At 40.1% G+C, this 22,647-nt stretch overlaps 2 protein-coding genes across 2 annotated transcripts in view; both read left to right on the top strand.

The window, feature by feature from the left end:
• The window catches only part of LOC117386868 (V-type proton ATPase subunit d 1), a 59,424-nt gene that overhangs the window by 2,553 nt on the left and 34,224 nt on the right, over positions 1-22,647 (top strand). The window lies entirely within an intron of this gene.
• On the top strand, positions 270-21,691 carry vps33b (VPS33B late endosome and lysosome associated). Its single transcript, XM_055231568.1, has 23 exons — positions 270-365; positions 1,003-1,083; positions 1,167-1,228; positions 3,399-3,448; positions 3,897-3,964; positions 4,158-4,203; positions 4,282-4,376; positions 5,840-5,944; positions 6,460-6,553; positions 8,203-8,280; positions 8,401-8,474; positions 8,794-8,880; positions 10,370-10,460; positions 12,052-12,126; positions 13,913-13,977; positions 14,691-14,745; positions 17,004-17,050; positions 18,855-18,972; positions 19,618-19,691; positions 20,330-20,428; positions 20,896-20,971; positions 21,101-21,277; positions 21,422-21,691. The coding sequence occupies exons 1-23, from the start codon at positions 270-272 to the stop codon at positions 21,499-21,501; spliced, it is 1,893 nt and encodes a 630-aa protein (XP_055087543.1). The 3' UTR covers positions 21,502-21,691.

The following is a 22,647-nucleotide window of genomic DNA, read 5'->3' as shown; positions in this document are numbered from 1 at the left end:
TGGTTCTGGTCGTTTGGACCTGGGTTCTGTAATGAAACGTTTTTGTGGGAATAACGGGGGGGTTTGTTTTTCTGTCTGAGGTGAGAGAAGCGACGAGGAGCGGAGTAGAAGCGGAACAGAGGCGATTAGACTCACATTTGGCTGGAGTCCAGTCTGTCAAACGTGGAACGAGCTGAAATGGTCTCCTCCCGGTAACATAACGCACTGGACCCGCACATCTGTCCCGCGTGTGTCCCGGTTCTGTCCCGGCGCGGTTCTTAACCCGGAGGATGGCCGCCGCGTTCCGCAGAGACGCGCCGCCGCAGCCGGACTTCTCCCTCCTCAAGAGACTCGCCCGAGACCAACTCATCTTCCTCCTGGAGCAGGTTTAAGCCTACTCTGCATCATATCCTCCTCTGCATCACCTCACCCTCCTCTACATCACCTGTGGCTCCTCCATCACCTCACCTTCCTCCGCATCACCTCTGACTCCCCTGCGTCACCTGTGACTCCTCCATTACCTCCTCTGTCCCTCTCCTCTGCTCCTCTCCTCTGCTCCTCTCCTCTGCTCCTCTCCTCTGCTCCTCTCCTCTGCCCCTCTCCTCTGCCCCTCTCCTCTGCTGCTCTCCTCTGCTTCTGTGACCCTCTTGTCTGCTCCCCTGAACCTCTCCTCTGACCCTCTCCTCTTCTCCTGTGCTCCTCTGCTCCTCTGTCCTTCTGCACCTCCTTTGCACCTCTGACTCTCTCCTCTGCATCACCTGACCCTCCTTTGCATCCTCTGGCCTCCTCTGACCCTTTCTTCTGTACTTCCTCTTCTCTCCTCTGCTCCCCTGTCCTCCTGTTCCTCCTCTGCTCCTCCTCCTCTGTACCACCGGACCCTCCTTTGCATCCTCTGCTCCTCTTCCTCTCCTCTGCTCCTTCTCTGAACCTCTCCTCTGCACTTCCTCTTCACCTCCTCTGCACCTACTCTCCTCTGTACCCTTTATGGTCAAGGTTAGGGTGTGACTAAATGCATTTTTGCAGCTTCCAGGTAAAAAGGACTTGTTCATCGATGCAGATCTTATGAGTCCTCTGGATCGAATTGCAAACGTCTCCACACTCAAAGTAAAGCTCCAAAATCCGCTCAGATTTATTTAGATTTTTACTTTTTTTTCTAGTTTAATGTAGTTTGCCCCATTTTTTTTCAGCAACATGAAGTGGACAAACTGTACAAAGTGGAGCACAAGGCTGTGGTGTCGTCAGCCGATCAGTGAGTTTGAGTTCAGACAACCCTCAGAAGCACCTCAACCTCACAGCAACCAGACACCCCAACTCACTACAACCAAGCACCACAACCTCACAACAGCCAGTCACCACAACCTAAGATTATTACCACAGCTCTAAACCAATAATTAAACTAGAAAATGGGCAATACGAATAAATAATAAAACAAGATTCCATGATTCTACATGTGAACTTTTTACAAAATTGAATACTGTATATTAAAATTTGTGGACATAATTAGGTTAAAAGTTTTGACAATTTTGTTTTGTGTTGTGGACATTCCCGTAGGTGTTCAGTCCTTTAAACTAAGAAATAGTCACTATAACTTAAAAGGTTTGCTTTGGTTTGAATCCAGGAAAATAAGAATTAATGCTATGCAAAAGTGTGTATGAATAAGAGTTTGGAATGATCTCGATCATGAATTTAAGTTAATTAAAACTCCAAATTCAGAATTAAAAAACAACAACTTTAAAACATGAATTAATTCATACATATAAATTGTTGTAGGTTGATATGAGACTTCTGTGTCTAGGATTTTGATGAAATGAAATGGACATCGTTACGTTGTAACTACATTGTTGAGTGTCGTGTGATGGTCAGGGTGGGCTTACATAAGCAAGTTGCTTTGCCCAATCCTTTTTTTGGTTGCAATTAATACCAATACAGAATATATATATATATATATATATATATATATATATCTCCTCAGAAGCACCACAAACCAAATAGGAAATACTCACATTTTAATAATCAAAACAGTGAATATGTCAAATGTGTTGCATAAACAAGTTTCCGTCTAACCAAGCGACACAAAAGCCGTCACAAAATAGTTTGGTAAAATATATCAAAAATACTCTTGACAATATATAGGTACAGCTTCTATTGATACTGTATCATCAGTTAAAAAATATGATATTTAGATATTTTGCACACCCCTACTCACTCACAGAACAGACCTCACAACCTCACAGCAACCAGGCCTGTCATGATAATTACAATATTGTATGAAAGCTGGAAGAATATATTTTGGGACTCAGTATTTATTGCATGTACAATTTCTTTGTAAAAATGAGGAGGTTTTGGGTATTTTTCTTGTAATACGATAAAATTTGAGCTTTAGGGGGTTGAATAAATTATGTGGCTAATTGTTGGTTCATTCTGCTATTTATTTGTTGCAGGTCAGGCCTTTTAATAATACAGTATGTTTAAAATTGTTTACTGGGAGTATCCTGCTTTGTGGCATAAAGTAGTTTCAATATTATTGTTTATCATTATATTTCTCTGTAGCAATATTTCGTGGTTCAAAATATGTTATCAGGACAGGCTTAGGGGGAACAATAATTTTTGGGGCTTAGCATTTATTGTGTTTCTTTTTTTGTTGTACTATTGGGTTTGAGCTGTTAGTTTCAGTGTTATCGTTTACTGTCTATATTTACTTCAGCAAAATATCACACTGCAAAATGTGTCATAACAGGACTAGATCAAGACCGGACCTGGACCGAACCAGGACAGAACCAAGACTGAACCACATCTTATATTGACACACAAAATCTTGGACTTTGTGCCAGTTTTTGTTTCATGTGGATCAGTAATTACTGACATATGACCTATGAGTTTGGGTCTTTAGAGTCAGTCTCAAGATTTACAGCCTATCACTGGAACATTACACCACAGGTCAAACTCACCTGTCCTGTCGTGATAAAATTAACGATGCACCGATCCAGCTTTTTCAGTTCTAAGACCGATATTGGTACTTTGACTTCATTGGTACTTTGACTGCAGTTTTCTAACACAGAAGTCAACTGACTTGTTTCTTTTTAGTTCAGTTTTGCAATTTAAAATGTGCTAATTATAACATAATTATCCATGTGTGTCATAGATTATAACTATAATTATAGAGCAGATGCAAGCACAATAGATCTACTTAAACAGCTTTGTATAAATAAAAGTTCAAACATTATGAGACGCCTGTAAATAGCCTTATTACATCTAATAAAAGGCCCAACCATGATATCTGCTGAACCAATATCATGGGACCGATCTCCGATCCAGCTAATTTTTCAGTATTGGAACTGATATTTGATACCAGTATCGGCATCAGTGCATCCCTGGATAAATGAATACTTTTGGTTCATGTTTGTGTTTAAATGTTGCAGACTGTGTTTCCTGATCAGACCCAGAATCCAGACCGTCAAATGGATCTGTGGTGAGTACTTTATACTGCTGTATACTATTACTGTGGTTCTTTATGCTGCTGTGTACTATTTCTGCAGTACCTTATACATTTTTTCTGAGACTTTAAACATGATTTCAACACAATGATGGTGTTTTCTTATAATCTGATTTGTCACATAATCATTTCTCTCAGAGGAGAGACAATAGAGGAGTGTACAACATGGTTTCTAGGTAACAATAATGGAATTCCTTAGCATGATGTCATGGCGTCAAGTAGTAAAGAACAAATTGAAACCTAAAAAAATGTAAATTTATTTGTAAAATCCTAAATATAATGATTGTAAGTGTGCTTTAGTCAAATGAGTAATCCTACCTGTCACAGGCACTTTAATAATAATCAAATAAAAATGCTTGCACATGTGCTGTTACACCTGTGATAATCGTCGTAATATCCTAATTCTGACGCTGTGTTTGTTCAGATCTGGTGAAGTCGGACAAAGCTGTGGGACGAGTGCGACGCTACAAAATCATCTTCACTCCTCAGAAGGTCTTGCTCTTGTGCTTTTGAGCAATACACATCTGAACCCTCACCTCTACCCCTGTGACTCTGAGCAATACACTTCTAAATCCTCACCTCTCCCTCCCCCGCCCTCTCTCTGTCTCTCTCTCTCTCTCTCTCTCTGTCCTTCTGTCCCTCTGTAGTTCCTTTCCTTAAATGCCTGGTCTCTCTCCCTCCCCAGTTCTTTGCGTGCGAGGCCATCTTGGAGGAGCATGGAGCTTTTGGAGGTAAACTTTAACACGCTGAAATAAGCCTGTCAGTGATTGGTCGAGGCTCATGTAGATTTTATGCTCTGATTGGTGCAGACGTGTCATGTGACCAGTGGGACTTCCATCTGTTACCGGTGGACGATGACATCATCAGCCTGGAGCTGCCTGAGTTTTTCACTGATACTTTTCTGGTAAAACCACTATGATCTCTGACCTCTGACCCCAAACTTGACCCTAAACCCGATCCTAAACCTGATGCTAACTACATATCTGACCCCTGACCCCAAACATGACCCTAACCACACACATGACCCCGTCCCCTATCCCAAACACAACCCCCCAAACCTGATCCTAACAAACCACAAATTAACTTTTCAATTTTGTAAAATAATAACAAAATGTATTTATCTGGGACATAAAATAATTTGTTACATGTTTGTGTAACATACAATCATATAACACTCTTCTATTTTCATTCTGACTCATTGGTTTTGTTAAAAATTATTAGCGTTGAAAGTCAAGATTGGCCTATCTAACCAAACACATAACCCCTGACCTGTAACCTTCCAGTTTTATTTCCCATTGTGGCCATTTTTTGGTTTTAAAAATATTTAAACCTTTTATGTCCTGATTAGAAATCATGACTTCATGCCACAACTGTCACCTAGCAACCGTGTTCTAAACTAGGCCAAAACTCCTCTAATGTACACAGATTATCTGACAAATAAAAATATAAGAAAACATTTTGTTGAATCATGTTTAAAGTATCAGAAAAAATGTGTTTTTTCTGTAAATTATCCCAAACATCTGGAGAGAATTGTCAAATTATGTTGCCATTAGTGTGTATAGAACTCTCTATTTCCTGTAATTTTGAACATATATTTCAACTTTTCTTCAATACTTTTTTCAATATTTTGTTCTCTGTTTTACTGAAGTCAGACTTTAATCAGCTCTGCTCTTTATTAAAAGTTTAAATAGAGAATTTTCACAGACACAGAGCAAGTATTATATTCAAGAGTCAATTTGATCCAACCAAACTCAAACATGACGTTTACAGTTACCATCGCAACTTCAGCATCAAGTATCTGGGCATGTGACAAATCAGGCAAAGATGAACTCCACATCACCCCTGCATCCCCTCTTTGCCCCTAACCCTCTGTGACCTCTGCCCCTTGTCATTTTGAATCAGATGAACATGTTTATTAAGTATCTGAGCCCAACGTTCATGTTAACATTACATTTAACTGCTGAAAAGCTCAGGCAAACATCTGAGTGCAGATAAACATTGAGGCCAGCTGATCTGAGTGTAATATTTCATGTGTTTGTGTTTATAGCAATATAGGTTCTTATCCCTGTTTTAAAAAAAATAAACCTCATAAAACTTTCTATTTAACTTAAATGAAGGAGAACTAAAGTTTCAACTGACAGAGACATTTGAACCGTTTCTAGAGTAATAATGAAATAAATAATGATGAAATAAAGGCATGTTAACGACTAGCATAAATTACACAAATTTGGCAAAGGACACAAATTGGGGAATGATGGACCCTAAAGTCACCCCTGTATACCTCCTTTGACCCTAACCTTCTGTGACCTTTCTGCCCTCTGCCTCTAACCTTGACCCTCTGTGACCTTTGACCTCTGCCCTCTTCAGGCAGGGGACCAGCGCTGGGTGAGGACAGTAGGCAGTGCTCTTCATCTTCTGCATTCTCTGTTTGGACCCTTTTCCAAAGTCTACGGCATCGGACGCATCGCCAAGGCATGGGAGGGCATCTGACACGATCAGACACACAGGGAGGACATCTGACATAATCTGACACACGGGAGGGCATCTGACATGATCTTACACACAGGGAGAGCATCTGACACACGGGAGGGCATCTGACATGATCTTACACACAGGGAGGGCATTTGACACACAGGGAGGGCATCTGGCACAACCTGACACGCAGGGAGGGCATCTGGCACAATCTGACATGCAGGGAGGGCCTCTTAGTGTTTCTGTTTAGAAGACGGTGTGGTGGGAGGGCATCTGGTGCGATGTTATCTGCAGACAGTCTGGGAGGGCATCTGTCTCTGGGAGGGCATCTGACTTTTTTGTCACAGATGGTATACAAGTTGCCCTCTGTGTGGGAGCACATCCAACTCTTTGTGTTCAGATGATGTATGAGTCGTTCTCTGTGGTTCTCTGTATTTAGATGGTATGGGCTTCTGATGTTTTATTGTTTGCAGATGGTATTACAGAAGGGCATCTGACTCTTTTGTTACTTTCAGATGGTGTATGAGTCGTTCAGGATTCAGCTGCAGACAGAGGAGACGAGGACAAGAGGAGATGCTCAAATCGGAAATGTGTTTATCATCGACAGAGGTACGACAGGAGCAGGCAGGAGCAGATGTGAAAAACTACTGGATTTTCAGAATTATACGTCGCTCTGGAGTATAAGTCACACTGGTGAAAAAATGCATAATAATGAAGAAAAAAAACATATATAAGCCGCATTTTTGGGGGAAAATTTATTTTACAAAATCCGAAACCAAAAACAGACATTTTATCTTTAAATGTAAGTTATAATAATAACAAGAGAATAGAGAATAACTGAATAGCAGTACAATAGCAGTAGAGCACGGTAACGTAACTTTTATATTTATTCATCCCCATGAAGTATAGACAGGGAACTAATTACGTGTCTGGCATGCTAATTTAAGTTATTAAGAGTTAATCAGATAACTAAAGCATAAAAAAACAAGCTAACAAGTATGCTCTCGATCTCACTCCAAACCACTAAATCCACTGAATTCTTCATCCTTGGTGTCGCTTCTGAACAACTCTGCCAGCCCCTGAAGTAAATGAAGCACCACTTGCATTTCTGCGTGGCTGTCATACTGGTATACAAGCTTAGAGTGCCCTTGTGCGGTTGTCAGTGTGATAATAACAAAGATGTGAAATTATATATTTTAATCATTTAACATATAAGTTGCATCTGAGTATAAGTCGCACCCTCGGCCAAACTATGAAAAAAGTGCGACTTATAGAAAATACGATAGTTTATTTCAGTTTGCAGTAAACCAAAGTTGTTTGTCACTTACCTTATGCATTCTGAGGAGCCTAACTATTCACTGCGAGTTTATAAGCACTTTTCATGGTAAAGTTAACAATAATTAGCATGCCTACACACACACTTCCTGATTCTCAATAAATAAAATGTTTTATAATTAGATGCAGACAGTACACAGTGGACTTATTTTCCTCAAGAGGTGCTTATACAATACATGATATATACTATAACTACATTACTGGGGCAAGACACATTTTGCTCAAATTAGTGTTTGTCACGATAGTAAAATTTAAAAGTAGATTTCAACACAATGGAACAGATTTGATACTCAATACCAATTTTGATACCACAATGATAATAAAAACACTCTTTCTTCAGGCAATAGAATTAGATTTTTTTAACAGTAAATCATAGTACTTTCTTTTATATTCCCATTCAGTCTTTCAGGTAGGTTCCATTGTGGTCCATGGGTGTATACTAGTCTATGTATTATACTTCTATATAAGTCTAGTCTTATACTTGTTCTGATACAGCTCAAGATGATTCTAAATCTATTCAGGAAAGGTTAATTTCTGTCCTGTGAACTTGTTCAAAAGAGTTTCCATACTACTGTAGTTTTAGTAGGGATGCGCCAATACATCTTTTTCAGTTCTGATAGCGATATCGATACTTTGATTTTAAGTGTCTGCTGATTGATACCTGATCCAGTAACATATGAAATTATATTTGATATCAGTATCAGTGCATCCCTAAGTTTTAGTATTGATTAGCAGACAGGAGCAGACAGAAGCAGTCTTTAGTTTTGTTGTTGTTTATTTGTTTGTTTGTTTATTTCAGATGTTGACCTGGTGCCCCCAGGTCAACATCTGAGCATCTGCCCCCTCTGCTCTGAAGTCAGACATGAGCAGACAGGAATGTTGCTTTGTTGTCGTTTATATATTAGTTTGTTTGTTTGTTTCAGATGTTGACCTAGTTACCCCGCTCTGCTCACAAGTTGTGTACGAAGGGCTTGTGGACGACATCTTCAGGATCAAATGTGGTATGAATCCTGTGCTTTGATTGGTTAATTTGAAATGCTCTGATCCAATCATGAGTCTGTGTATGAAGGAGGCAGGCTCAGTGCTCGCTGCAACATTTCCGATTGGTCAATGTGTTTCAGGATGTGTGGAGTTCAGCCCCGACGTCACTTCATCTGAGAAGAGCGTTAAAGTCATGCTCAATTCGCAGGACAAGGTGAGGGGAAAGAGAGGGGAAGGAGACGGGGAGGAGAGGAGAAAGAGAGGGGGAGGAAAGGGGAGCAGTTAGGAGGAGTGAGGAGATCATCAAAGTCATGCTCAACGCACAGGCAAAGGTGGAGAGAGGAGTAGAGAGGAGGGCATCAAAGTCATGCTCAACGCACAGGATAAGGTAAAGAGGGAGGATAAAAGAGTAGGGGAGGAAGGGGAGATGAGCGTGAGACGGGTGATGCAGGTGAGGGGGAGAGACAGGAGAGGTGAGACAGGTGTACAGATGTTTAAATGATTTAAACGTTTGTTGTTGTTTTGTGTTTCAGGTTTTTAACGAGATTCGAAATGAGCATTTCTCAAACGTGTTTGGATTTCTGTCTCAGAAAGCTCGTACGCTGCAGACCGCCTACGACGTCAGTATCACTTTTAGGATGATGATGATTATAATGAGTATTATGATTATGATAAGGGTTATTAATGATTATTAATCATCATAGTAAAAGCCAAACTTAAATCTGTCAACTGGACAAAATGTTGTAGGAGTGAAGATATTTTGTTTCATCAAAGCTGCTTCTTCAGTTCTGGTCAGATTGCTGGTGGACACTGCCTTATATCTATCTCAAGGGAGGAGCTAACTACACTGAAACTGTAAACAGCTATTGTTTACAGTTTCAGCCTTAATGGCCTCCATTCAACCTTTAATGGCTCTGCTGTCTATTGTTCTGTTGGTTTCCTTGGTTGGCTTTGGGTCTAAGTAATTGTAAATTGGGGACAGGTGATGTCTAATGTCAAAAATAGCTTCTTTATTTCCCCTCTCAAACCATTTATTTTCTCAAAGATCTGTACCTCACTATCTTCAAAGTAGTGGTTAGTGGCTTTAAGATGGAGATGTACAGTGGACTGGGGTCCAGAGGAGCTCTTCTGACAATGTCGGTACATTCTCTTATGGAGTAGCTCTTTAGTTTCTCCAATGTAACGCTCACTGCACTCTTCACTACACTGAATGGAGTAGACCACATTACTTTGTTTATGGCTTGGATGAGCAACGAAACATCTTCACTTCTACAACATTTTGTCCAGTTGACAGATTTAACTTTGGCTTTTACTATGGATCAGACCTGGAAAACTGAGGGATTATACAGACATTAATCATAATAATAATAATTGTAATAATAAGATTCGTCATATTTTTTATGTCTTATTTTGTTTAAAGCCCCATATTACACTATTTTCTGATCTATGCTTTAATGCTGTTTTCTTATCACAAACATCTGAAGCTGTTGGAGTTTTGTTTCATTCACACATGTTTCATACACAATGGATATTTAGGCTGAGTTCTTCACTCAAACAGAAAACAGTCTGTTTCATCTGGTAATACAGGAAGTGCTCACCCGTGTTTTTAAACTCCATACACCTTCATTTGAATTATTTGGGTGCTAATGTCTACTAAACTAAAGGTAAGAGGTAGCTGTAAGCTTGAAAACTACCACACGGAACAGAGCCTTTTGAACTTTGGAAATGTAAACAGACTAATAAAGGGTTACTCAAATATGTGTGAAGGAAACAAAACACAACTCCAGGCATGTTTTTGAGGAGGTAACAGCATTATAACATGGCTTTCGGCTGTACATGCTGTGTTTAAACCCAGCACAACCCTGTCTTCAATATGACCCTGAAACACACAGCAAGTTAAGGGTTAAACACTCTGAAACATAGGAGTTATACATGAGTTATACACACACAAACTGTAAATAAAACATTAAATGTAAGTGTTTAATCATGTGTTTCAGAGGGTATTTAACCTTTTGTGTGAATAGAATTATTTGTGTAACTGTTATGTTTAAGCATTAGTGTGTATAACTGTTGTGCTTACCTTCCGTGTGTACATCTGTTGCATTTCAGAGGCGTCGGGGAATGGACATCAAACAGATGAAGACTTTTGTTTCTGAGGAGCTGAAGGGACTGAAACAGGAGCATCGCCTTCTCAGCCTGCGTAAGTTAGAGCTAACGCTAATGATGCATGTGTTTGTATGTATATGTGTGAGCGTCTAACATGTTTGTGCATGTTTCTTTTTGCTGTGTGTGTGTTTAACATGTTTGTATGTGTGTGCTTGTATAAGGTTAACATGTGTGCTTCAGACGTGTCTGTGAGAGGTTGACAGGTTTATCTGTATGTGTAAGTGTGTGTGTGTTTAATGTACATGTGTATGGGGGTTAACATGTTTGTGCGCGTTTGTAAGATTAAAGCCATGTGTACCATATTTTCCAGACTATACATCACTTCAGAGTATAAGTCGCACCAGCGAAAAATGCATAATAATGAAGAAAAAAACATATATAAGTTGCACTAGACTATAATTTTTTGGGAAAATGTATTTTACAAAATTCGAAATCAAGAACAGACATTTTATCTTTAAATGCAAGATATAACAATAACAATAAAGAACATCAGGCTGAATAGCAGTACAGCATGCTAATGTAACACATATATAGTTATTAAGCTCCATGAAGCATATACAGCGACTGAATACGTGTCTGATATGTTCACGTAAGATATAACAGATAAGCTACGCTTGGGTAATATATGTGGGCTTGTCTACAAACATGAGAGACACAATAGTTCTTTTCACTGATGCTTACTGTGCATTTCTTCATCACAGTTCACACCGTACAACTAGCAAACACATAAAATATAACATAAGCTCTGGCTCATATTACATAAGCACACAAAATAGCATATGAACACATGAAAAATATACATACCACTTTGGCCTGCTAGTAAACAAACCGAAACCGAACCGAAAACTTTATATTTTACTTCTCAATTGTTTCTTAAATAGTGCTCTCTGTCAGGTAAGACTTCACATTAGCGAAAAAGGCTGAACCGGAAAACAGGAAGTAGTTTTCACAACTTTAAACTAGACTTATGATAAAACTAAACATTTACAATATTGTTCCAAATGAAAAATTATCACCTTTATGGTCTTATAAATGAAGGGGAAATTAAATATGAAATGTATTAAAGAAAACCGGACAAGTACATTTTCTTATGGGTATTACAAGCACACCAGTGCCATCTAGTGGTCAAACAAGAGAACTGTAACATGTACATGAAGCATAGACAGCAAACTGAAGAAGTGTCTGGTAGGTTAACGTAAGATATTAACAGTTAATCAGATAAGTAAAGCATAAAACACAAGCTAACAAGTTTACTCTTGATCTCACTCCAAACCACGAAATCCATTGACTTCTTCAACCTTGGTGTTGTTTCTGAACAACTCCACCTGCTCCGGAAGTAGATGAAGCGTTGTTTCGGCATGGCTGCCATACTGGTTCACAAGCCTAGAGTGCCCTCGCTTGGTTGTTAGTGTGAAAATAACGAAGATGTGAAATTCAATACTTGAATAATTTCACATATAAGTCACATCTGAGTATAAGTTGCACCCCCGGACAAACTATGAAAAAACGTGTGACGTATAGTCCGGAAAATACGGTATATTTGTGTGTTTCAGACATGTGTGTTTAATGTGTGTGCACGAGGGGTTAAGATGTTTCTGTGTCTCAGACGTGTGTGTGTGTTTCAGACATCGGGGCGAGCGAGGCAATGATGAAGAGAAAAACCAAACAGGACTTTCAGGAGATGTTGCGAACAGAGCACTGTGAGAATATCATTTATTCTGCAGTATTATTACATTTATATAACAGAGGACTGTAAGAAATACAGTTTAAAATTTATACTACAACATCATTACACTCACACTATAATACAGAGCACTGTTCTCACAGAAAGAATGGGAGAATGCATGGTTCAATTGTAAGTGGATGTCCATGCAATCGCTCAGTCGTCCAGGTATGATCCATAGTAAAAGTAAACATTTTCTTTTACTATGTAAATGGATGGCTACTTGGATATATTTTAATTGTTTGTTAATCTGCCCGGGCACTAAACATACCGATGACATCACACTGGGAGAATCCTGTCTAAAAGTTTGGCATAATTTACACAAGAAACACATTTTTCTGATACTTAAAACATTAATAAAGGTGTTTTCTTATATTTTTATTCATCAATTAATCATTTCTGTTTACATTTTTGTTTTGGCCCAGTGTAGAACATGGTTGCTACGTAACAGTGGAATTCCCTATAGTGATGTCATAATTTTCAACCAGGAAGTAAAATTTTAAACCTAGAAAATGGCCAAACTGGGGCAAAATACATATTTGAATAATTTAATAACTATCTTAATTGTCTTTTAATAAAATGAGTAGCCCAACCTGTGATAGTCACTTAAGCAAAATGTGTTGAGTAGTTTTCTTTTATTTATTTATTTTTTATCTAAAATTTTCTCAAACATAAAATAAAAAATAATAATAAGAAAAAAGTATCCGATCAGATTTGGTGTTATTTTGGTGGTTACATTTTCAGAAATGTCTTCTCTTTCCTTGAACCTTCTACCTTCAAGCTGCTGGCCCTGGCATTAAAACTGACCAATCAGATTGTCCCTTTGCAGTTGATTGACAGGCAGATACCAGAACTGGCGCATAAGCTTAGTCCCACCCAGGCCAGTTGTGTGCTCTGCACAGGGCCCGGCCATGTCCTGTCATGACTGTAGATCATGAGAGTTTGAAAGAAGAGATACATTGTTTCATCTGAACTTTTTTTGGACAAATAATCTGTTTATTTTTCAAATAGGAGCAGTTTAGATTTATTACCTAAGTTCTAAGTCCTGAAATGTTTAGAAGAGCATCTAAAACAACTAGGTTACTAGTCAAGGATTTAATGACACTCTGAGCTCACGGAGCACAGAATGAGTTGTTGGAATCATGGATTTATACTTCATGGTTGTATTACATGGTATATATACAGTAACTTGGATTATAGCCTAATGAGAAAACAGTTAAAACATTATAGTTGTAGTGTCCAGTTGTTTACGGTGAGGTGCGTGCGCTTTCTGACTTGTCATGTTCATTCATGTGGCCTTGTGTGGTTGTATCAATCAGCTGATGTGTTGTAATGTGTATTTTATATGTTTAAGATGTAGTATAGTCAATAAAAGCACTCAGTATCATGCAGTATCAGCACTGCACATGTTCTACATGCATTAAGATGGGTTGGCTCAGCTCTGCCTCCTCCAGCACACCTCTGCAGGTGAGCACACAGGCTGAGAGGCTTAGAGGCTGTAGATGGTCACTTTGGCATCTATCGGTCTATGGTTGGTTATATCTGTAAATGTGGGCAGCTGGCCCAGGTCCTGAGGCCACAATTTGCCACTGCAAACACTTGAATGAAACAGTACATGAACATGTCTAACCTTGATGTCTGTCCTGGTGTCTGTTTAACCCTGATGCCCTGTCTCTCCCTGTCATCCCTCTGTTTAACCCTGATGCCCTGTCTGTGCCTTTCGTCTGTGTGTTTAATCCTGATGACCTGTCTGTCTCCCTCAGCTCTCCTCGAAGGCTTTGAGATCAGAGAGTGCATCAACTTCATTGAGGAACATATCAACAGACAGGTGAGTGCCCCTGTCACACTGACAGACAGGTGAGTGCCCCTGTCACACTGACAGACAGGTGAGTGCCCCTGTCACACTGACAGACAGGTGAGTGCCCCTGTCACACTGACAGACAGGTGAGTGCCCCTGTCACACTCACAGACAGGTGAGTGCCCCTGTCACACTCACAGACAGGTGAGTGCCCCTGTCACACTCACAGACAGGTGAGTGCCCCTGTCACACTCACAGACAGGTGAGTGCCCCTGTCACACTCACAGACTGTGAGACATATCTCTCTGTTCAGACCTGTGTGAGCTTTGTTCTCTGTCCTCCCGGCGTCAACTTCACCTGCTCTTATTTATCTTTAAGTGTGAGTGAGTGTGTGTATATGGTTGTGTTGATTTTTTTTTTTTCTTTTGTGTTTTATTTTGAATTGATGTAGCCTACAGCCTACTCTACTGTGTCTGTCTTTCTTGTTGAAATTTTGAGGAACCCCTCAAGATGGCTCATCTCAAGGTGCTTATCCTCAGAATAAATAGATTAATTAATTTAATTAATCTTTAATTTAAAGATGCACTTTGTATCTTTTCTATTCTCCTCTGTTTGTACTGTACAAGACAGTGTACCGTAGTTGAGGTCCAGTGTACAGTACAATATTTAATACATATTTTATATTTCATGAATGTTTTTTTTAATTATTATTTATTTTAATGTTTAATGTTTTCCTGTGTGAGGTTTCTGTGCTGGAGTCTTTGAGGCTGCTGTGTCTGCTGTCACTCACTGAGAACGGTACGGGACACTAAAGAACACTACAGAACTTTACTGTACAAACACTACCCTGAAGAACACTCTGGAACTTTACTGTACAGACACTACCCTAAAGAACACTCTGGAACTTTACTGTACAAGCACACCCTAAAGTACACTACGGAACATTAATGAACACTCTGGAACTTTACTGTACAAGCACACCCTAAAGTACACTACGGAACATTAATGAACACTCTGGAACTTTACTGTACAAGCACACCCTAAAGTACACTACGGAACATTAATGAACACTATGGAACTTTACTGTACAAGCACACCCTAAAGTACACTACGGAACATTAATGAACACTATGGAACTTTACTGTACAAGCACACCCTAAAGTACACTACGGAACATTAATGAACACTATGGAACTTTACTGTATGGGACACTAAAGAACACTACGAAACATTAAAGAACACTATGAAATGTTACTATAAAAACACCACCCTAAAGAACACCACGGAACGTGACTGTTAAAAACACACCTTAAGGACACTAGAGAACTTTACTGTACAAACACTACCCTGAAGAACACTCTGGAACTTTACTGTAAAATCACTGTGTTAGGGTACACACAGATAAATATTTAAAGAACACTACGGGATATTACTGTAAAAACACATTTAAAGCTCAGTGCGGACATTACCGTACAAAAAAAAAAAAATAAAATTTGAAGAACACAACAGGACATTACTGTAAAAACGCATTTCAAGAACACTACGGGACATTACTTTAAACGCTTTATTAAAGGGTTAGGATCATAGCTATGTCCATTTATATATACAGTCTAATACACACACAAAATACACATGCACACAGAGACAAAGTCTTAAAGCTCAGTGTGGGACTTTAATGTAAAACCTTATACTAATGGATTAGAATGCACAGAGACACACTCTTTTTTGGACATTGGTCCTAACCCTGTAATACAGGGTTTTGCAGTATAGAGTATATATAAATGGACATAGCTAACCTGTTAGTTGCTGCGTTCCAAAAAGGAAGTGAGCATGGGCGTGTTTCTTGCTCCATCAACTTTGGCTCCAATTCACTTTGAATTGAAAAGTCTCTCTCGCTACTCTCTCTGTAACTGCTGCTGTCAGGTTCATCAGTTTGATCTTAAAATGTTTGTATTAACCCTACAAACAACCCTCTACATTATTCTGGTATTTTTATTTCGCTATTGTGTCCGTAAATCAAGATATGAACATTAATAACAGAGAAATCAGGTGCCTCCAAATATGGAACTCAGCTCATAATCAAATTCTCCTCTATGACTGCTCGCTTTGATGAACTTCATTTAACTGGAGCCGAACACTGGCTGACGTCACACTCCCTTAATCCACTTCTTTATACAGTCTATGGGTAGGACACACACAGACATACTCTTAAAGCAGAACTAAGTAACTTTAGCGGTAGGGCTCCCCTTACAGGTTGCTTGTGAGAATGTACATAAACCCCTCTCCCTCCTCTCTGTTGAGTGCTCTCATTTGTTTTCACAAAGCTGGTGAACACTGTACGCAACAAAATGTCTCCAGTGGGTAATGTTGACACTGGTAATGACGGAGGTCTGGCAAGTCCTTTGCTTGGTGTAGATGTGGTTTGGGCTTACCAACGTTTGTAAGTATAACAAGAACACAAAGTTGTTGAAAGTAAATACTGTGTAAATAAATAATAACATTCAAAAGTCCCCTCAAAATTGCTAACAGGTTAATCTAAGACAAATGTGTTACTTTTAGCCTCGGGCTGACTTGACATTCCTGAATGTATATGTTTTCTTTTCCGTGCATACTAGACATAGACTTCCTTTTGTCTTTTAACTGGTTGTTTCATGGCTGACACATCACAAATGAAAACTGGACATTTATTCTTGTAGTGAACTCTAGACAGCGCCAGTAAGGGGTGTGTCATTAGCTCTGTTACCTGTGTGTATGGTGTATATATTGAAGTTCCGTAAAGCAAATTGCCTATTGTGGGAACAGACTCCCAAGAGTTTACTGCAAGTCTGTGGCAACCAACTTACGTTTTTTTCTACTCAAGAGACAGCTGGGGGACCTTTAAACACCCCAAAATCACCTTTGTAACCACCGAAGGGACTTTGAAATACATTAAATAAGTAAAAAACTTTACTTAGTCCTGCTTTAAAGCACAGTATGGGACATTACTGCAAAACCTTCTATTAAATGGTTAGGGGAGACAAACACAGAGTTAAACTTAAACATCTGTTTTGTTTTAGGACTTTTGCCCAAAGATCTACGCTCCCTCAAAGCACAGTATCTGCAGGTGAGACTTACTGTACCCCCTACTTCCTATGTCTTACCTCCTACATCCTACCTCCTAACTCCTACATCTTCTATCCTAACTCCAATATCCTACCTCCAACCTCCTAACTGCTACTTCCTATGTCCTAACTCCTACGTTATACATCCTACCTCCTAACCACCAAAGCCCAGTATCTGCTGGTGAGACCTACTACATCCTGTGGCTCATTCTGAATAGTTCAGATCATGGTTCCTAGGTCCTAGCTCCTCACTCCTTTACCTTTGGAACTACATCATAGAGTCACATATAAGAGTCCTAAACAGCTAGGAGAAGGAGCTGCAGCTGTGTCTGGAGAATCTGACCATCCTAACCAGTAGCAGGAATAATGGAGGAGTCACGTGAGCCGATTTTTTTTGAGAGAAGATGCTGCTGTTGAATAAAAAAGCTATAATAAACCCCACAGACTATAGATCTGTGACTCTGCAAGTTTAAACATGAGCCACCTCCAACATCTCAATATGAGCTAATAAGTCCACGCACAGAACTGAATAAATATCCTTTCTTTCTTTCTTTATTCTTTATTCTTTATTCTTTATTTGTCGGGGACCATGTACAAATGTGTTAATCTCACAAAAGAAAAGATAATTTGTACCAGATCCTGCCCAGACACATTTGATTATCTAAAGTGTAATTTTTTCAAATTTCTAGTAAAATTATTCAATTCTACAGAAAATTTCAGACTGTCTGGAAGCTGATTCCACTGTCTGATGGTTTGAAAAGAAAAGGCTGCTTGAGCAGTGCCTTTTGGCGCTATGAAATTTTGGTTCACAGAGGACCAATTCGATTGGGTAGTTTGTTTAATACATTTTTCAATGTAGGTGGAGCTGCATTATTATTGGATTGGATTTAAACTGTCAAAATTGTGTATAATGTATTTTCGAAGGATATTACAGTGGTGATAACTAAGGTTTTTTTAATTGAGTGCCTTTACTGTCTGATTATAGATGGATCTGAGAGATTTGAGTGCGCTCTCATTGGTCTGAGACCTGCAGGACACACAGGTCATGTGTGGGATAATCATGGCATTGAAATATGTGAAAATGGGCTCTACTGTCAAGCTGTTCTTCATGCTTCTTAGGGAAGAGATATTGTACTGGATTGAGTGCATTTTAGACTACAGCCTCTGCTCTGTCCCAGCAAATACTGTACCAAATCCTGCCTTTTAGTCCATCTGCGGGGGTGCATAGAGTAGTACAGGGCTCCATCAGTGAGTTTTTAAGTTTCGTTTCTAAAAATGTAAACAATGTGCTCAAATCTCCAATTATGTCATTATGTATCTACAGATAAACACATGAAGCTGTGATGACCCTGAAAACTCTTATATAAAGTTTCCAGGTATTTGTATTGTATAATGAAACTTTTACTGCATTACAAACTCTTCGTCCAGAGATCGTCCGTGTTCGGATACCTTCGGGGCAAATGTGCACTGTATTGTGGAATGCCTCATATCTTTTTATTGCCGGTCAGGAAGCTCCCGAGGTTCCTATGCTAAAGGAGTTATGAAAGAAAGCATGCAGGCTCCTTTTCCTAACTCCTTCCTAACTCAGCAGACAGTTCTTATTATGGCTGACGGTGACAAACATCCGGTTTTGACTTGGGGAGCTAGGGGCTTCATGGCCAATTTGATGAATTTGGAACAAGCCCATGTCTTAAGTCTTAACCTTCTCCTTTTCTTCTCTCACACCTCCTCTCCTCTCTCCCCTCCTCTCCTCTCTATCTCCTTTTCCCCTCTTCTCTCACACAATCCTCTGCCCTCTCACCACAGAGTTACGGGTTCGAGCATCTCCTCACCTTCTCGTCTCTTAGGACGTTGGGTTTGATTCAAGAGCAGCAGACGACCGAGACTCTGAGCGCTGTGGAAACGAGAGTCCGACTCACCGCAGGTACCAGACCTGGACTAAACCAGAACTAAACCAGGAATAAACCAGGACCAGGTACCAGACCAGGTGTAAAACTGGACTAAACCAGAACTAAACCAGACCAGGATTAAACCAAACCCCTTACTAAACCCGGTCTAAACCCGGTCTAAACCCGGACTAAAACCGGACTAAACCCGGACTAAACCCGGACTAAACCCGGACTAAACCAGACCACTAAAAGCAGACTACACCAGGTCTAAACCAGGAGCAGCTACCAGACTGGGGCCAAGACTGGACTGAACCAGAACCTGGTTCTGAACCAGGATTGAACCAGGACTGAGCGACTCAGGACTAAAACCAAGACCAGATACCAGACCGGGACTAAAACTGAACTAAACCAGTACTAAGCCAGAACCATGGACTAGACCTGGACTAAAACTATACAAAACCAGGATCAGGGATTAGACCAGGACTAAACCAGGATCCAGGGACTAGACTGGGCCACAGGTAACAGACTGGAACTGAGTCTGTGTGCCTCTGTGTGCATCTGTGTGTCTCAAGGTGTCTCTGTGTGTCTCTGTGTGCCTTTTCTTTCAGGGCATCTGTGTCTGTGTACTTTTTGTTTCCTGAGTTTAGTTTATTTGAGTTGTGTTTGTGTTTTTGTTTCAGGGCGTCTGACTGAAGCGTTCTCGTCTTTGGCCAAAAAGAGTAACTTCAGAGCTCTTAGCCGCAGACTCAACCTGGTATGGCTCCAGTTTGGAGTTACGATAATGTCGCCGTGGAGATAGTCTGACCGGGTTTTGTTTTTACCTGCTAACTTGGAGTTGATCAAATCAATAACTCCACCTAAAAAAGCTGCATGTCAAAAAGATAAACTTATGTTCATCTGAATTTGCTCAATATGACATATTTGTGTTAAACCCTAACCTACCCTAACCCTAACCTAACCGTAACCATAATTTATAACCCTATTCCTAAACTTCATGTCTCTTAATGACCGATTGTCCTTCTGGACTGACTGTTTATCACCAATCTAAAAATAAGTGCCACATGCGGAGTGTCTGGGCCATATTCTGTAAATATCTCCGGACATATCTGTCCCACTAGCTGCCACGTTCCAAGCAAGAAGTGAGCATAACCGCGCTTCCGGCTCCATTGACTCCAACTGTTGCTGTCAGGCTCATCATTCTGTCCCCTACTGTGTCTCTAAGTCAAGATATGACACACACCCGCTCTCTGCTAAATCAACAGTGCGGGCAGGAAGGGGCGAATGCTGTGGGTGATGTCACACTCCTTTAGTCCACTACTTTACACAGGCTATAGTCTGGAGTGAGGTCACTATCGCCATGGAGACGGACTGACCCGGTTCTGTTGTGAGCAGGTCCCAAAATCCGAAGACTACGACCTCCGAGTCCCCAAAGACATGTCCTATGTCTTCAGTGGAGCCTACGTCCCCCTGAGCTGTAGGCTCATAGAACAGGTGAGAGCTAAACAAGGATTAAAGCTGGACTAAAAAGGGTCTAAACCGGGACTGATTCAGGACTGAACCGAAACTAAACCAGGACTGAACAAGGACTATAACTGGGCTAAAGAGGGACTGAACCAGGGTTGACAGGACAATAACAGGATAATAACAGGACTGAACCAGGTCTAAACCAGATCTAAACCAGGTCTAACCCAGGAGTGAACAAGGACTAAACCAGAAGTAAGAGAGACTAAACCAGGACTGAACCATACATCACTATAACAGGACTATAAAGGACAATAGCAGGACAATAGCAGGACAATAGCAGGACTATAGCAGGACTATAGCAGGACTATAGCAGGACTATAGCAGGACTATAGCAGGACTATAGCAGGACTAAACCAGGACTAAACCAGGACTAAACCAGGACTAAACCAGGACTAAACCAGGACTAAACCAGGACTAACTGGGGTCTGTTTCAGGTCCTAGATAGAGAAGGCTGGTCTGGTTTGGAAGAAGTGACTCGACTTTTAAACAGACACGAGTTCAGCGTCACAGGTAAACTATCAACCAATCAGAGCAGAACACCACACACAGAAACATGGAGGTGCAGGGAAGGCTTCTGACACATCATCTGGCTCGCAGGGAGGGCATCTTGCTCACATGAGATATATTTGTTGGTTTCAGGGAGCACCTCTGGGTCTGAGGGAAGCTCCGGTTTGACATCTGGAGCTGGATCTGGACTCGGATCTACATCTAGTCCTGGCTTTGGACCAGACTCTCAGAGGCGAGTCCTCGTCCTGTTTTTAGGAGGATGCACTTTCTCTGAGATCGCCGCCCTGCGCTTCCTCGCTCGAGAGAGAGGTAATGATATTAAGACTATTAATTAAAAGTATTAATACTATTAATTCATACTACTACTACTACTACTACTACTACTACTACTGCTAATAAGACTTATGCTATCAGATTGTCTAAATAAACCAATTTTATTTTGTATTTTTACAGGTTACAGAATTACCACAGTAACCACAGCCATCACCAATAGCAGCAGACTGCTGGAGAGTCTGGTCCAGAACAAGGTCTAAATCTGGCTGTAAACCTGGGTCTAAGCCTGGACTAAACCAGGACTAAACCAGATTCTAAATCAGGACTAAACTTGATTCTTAACCTGGACTAGACCAGGTCAAACCTGGACTGAACCAAGACTGAAGCAGGTGAAATACATTATTTTGTCTGAGATGGAACAGAATAAAAGTTTTATTGTGGCAGTTTTAATCACGTCCTCATTTTAAAAACTGTTAAAATTAATGTTAAAATACACCAAATCTGTGAGCAATGCCTGAGATCCTCTGTGAACTAGACCGGGACTAGACCAGGACTTAATCATCACTCGACTAGGGCAAAGGATTGAACAGGTGTTACTTCAGTTTAAACTTTTATTTGACAATTATAGTTTCAAAACACATTGTAAAACACTGCACAAAGCTCATAGTTCAACAGTAAAACATTAAAAGCATCCAAAAACTAAGTCAATTTAATCAGACAGTTTTTATTTCAGATAGTTTTGACGTGTTGAAACTGGAGTCATTCTGTAAATAAAGATCAAATAATCAAAGTGGCAATACAAATTGCATCACAGAATGGAATCATCCAGGCAGCATTATAAATATAAATAAAATAAAAAATGGACTACAAGAGGAGACAGATAATTTTCCTATCTATGGTCCCAGAATGATGAGAATCTTGTGGCCATAGTGATCAATAATTAAAAACAAAATCTTGTTTAGGAAAGTGAGTGGGGAAAGTCCTCAAAATGTTGTATGTGACAGGAATCTTGGGCATTTAAGTAATTTCAAAGTTATACAGGGTCATGAGTTCATTGTGGAAAGCAATTCAGTTAGACTTTACTTTAAGAAAACTACATTTGTGTATATACAATTTTTCAATATTATATTTATTAAAAAAAAAAAAAAAAAAGTCTAATAAACATTTCTGACAGTTTCGCATAGATCTATTAATAGGAGTTTCGGTCCCGGTGCCATTTTGTGCTAGGAGCTCTCTGTGTGCTTGTTTGCTTCCTCGGGACACACAGCGGCGGGCGGTGCTTTGTTTTTCCTCTGTTTTTCCTCTTTTATTCCGCTCATCTCCGCTGCCCCGATGACGCACCCATGCTCCCTCAGCAGCATCCAATCAGAGCGCGCACAGAGAGACAGCGTGTTTTGAATCTGTCT

The sequence above is a fragment of the Periophthalmus magnuspinnatus genome, chromosome 3 (assembly GCF_009829125.3).
Source record: "Periophthalmus magnuspinnatus isolate fPerMag1 chromosome 3, fPerMag1.2.pri, whole genome shotgun sequence".
Classification (NCBI taxonomy): Eukaryota; Metazoa; Chordata; class Actinopteri; order Gobiiformes; family Gobiidae; genus Periophthalmus; species Periophthalmus magnuspinnatus.
This window is presented reverse-complemented; position numbering and strand designations above follow the sequence as displayed.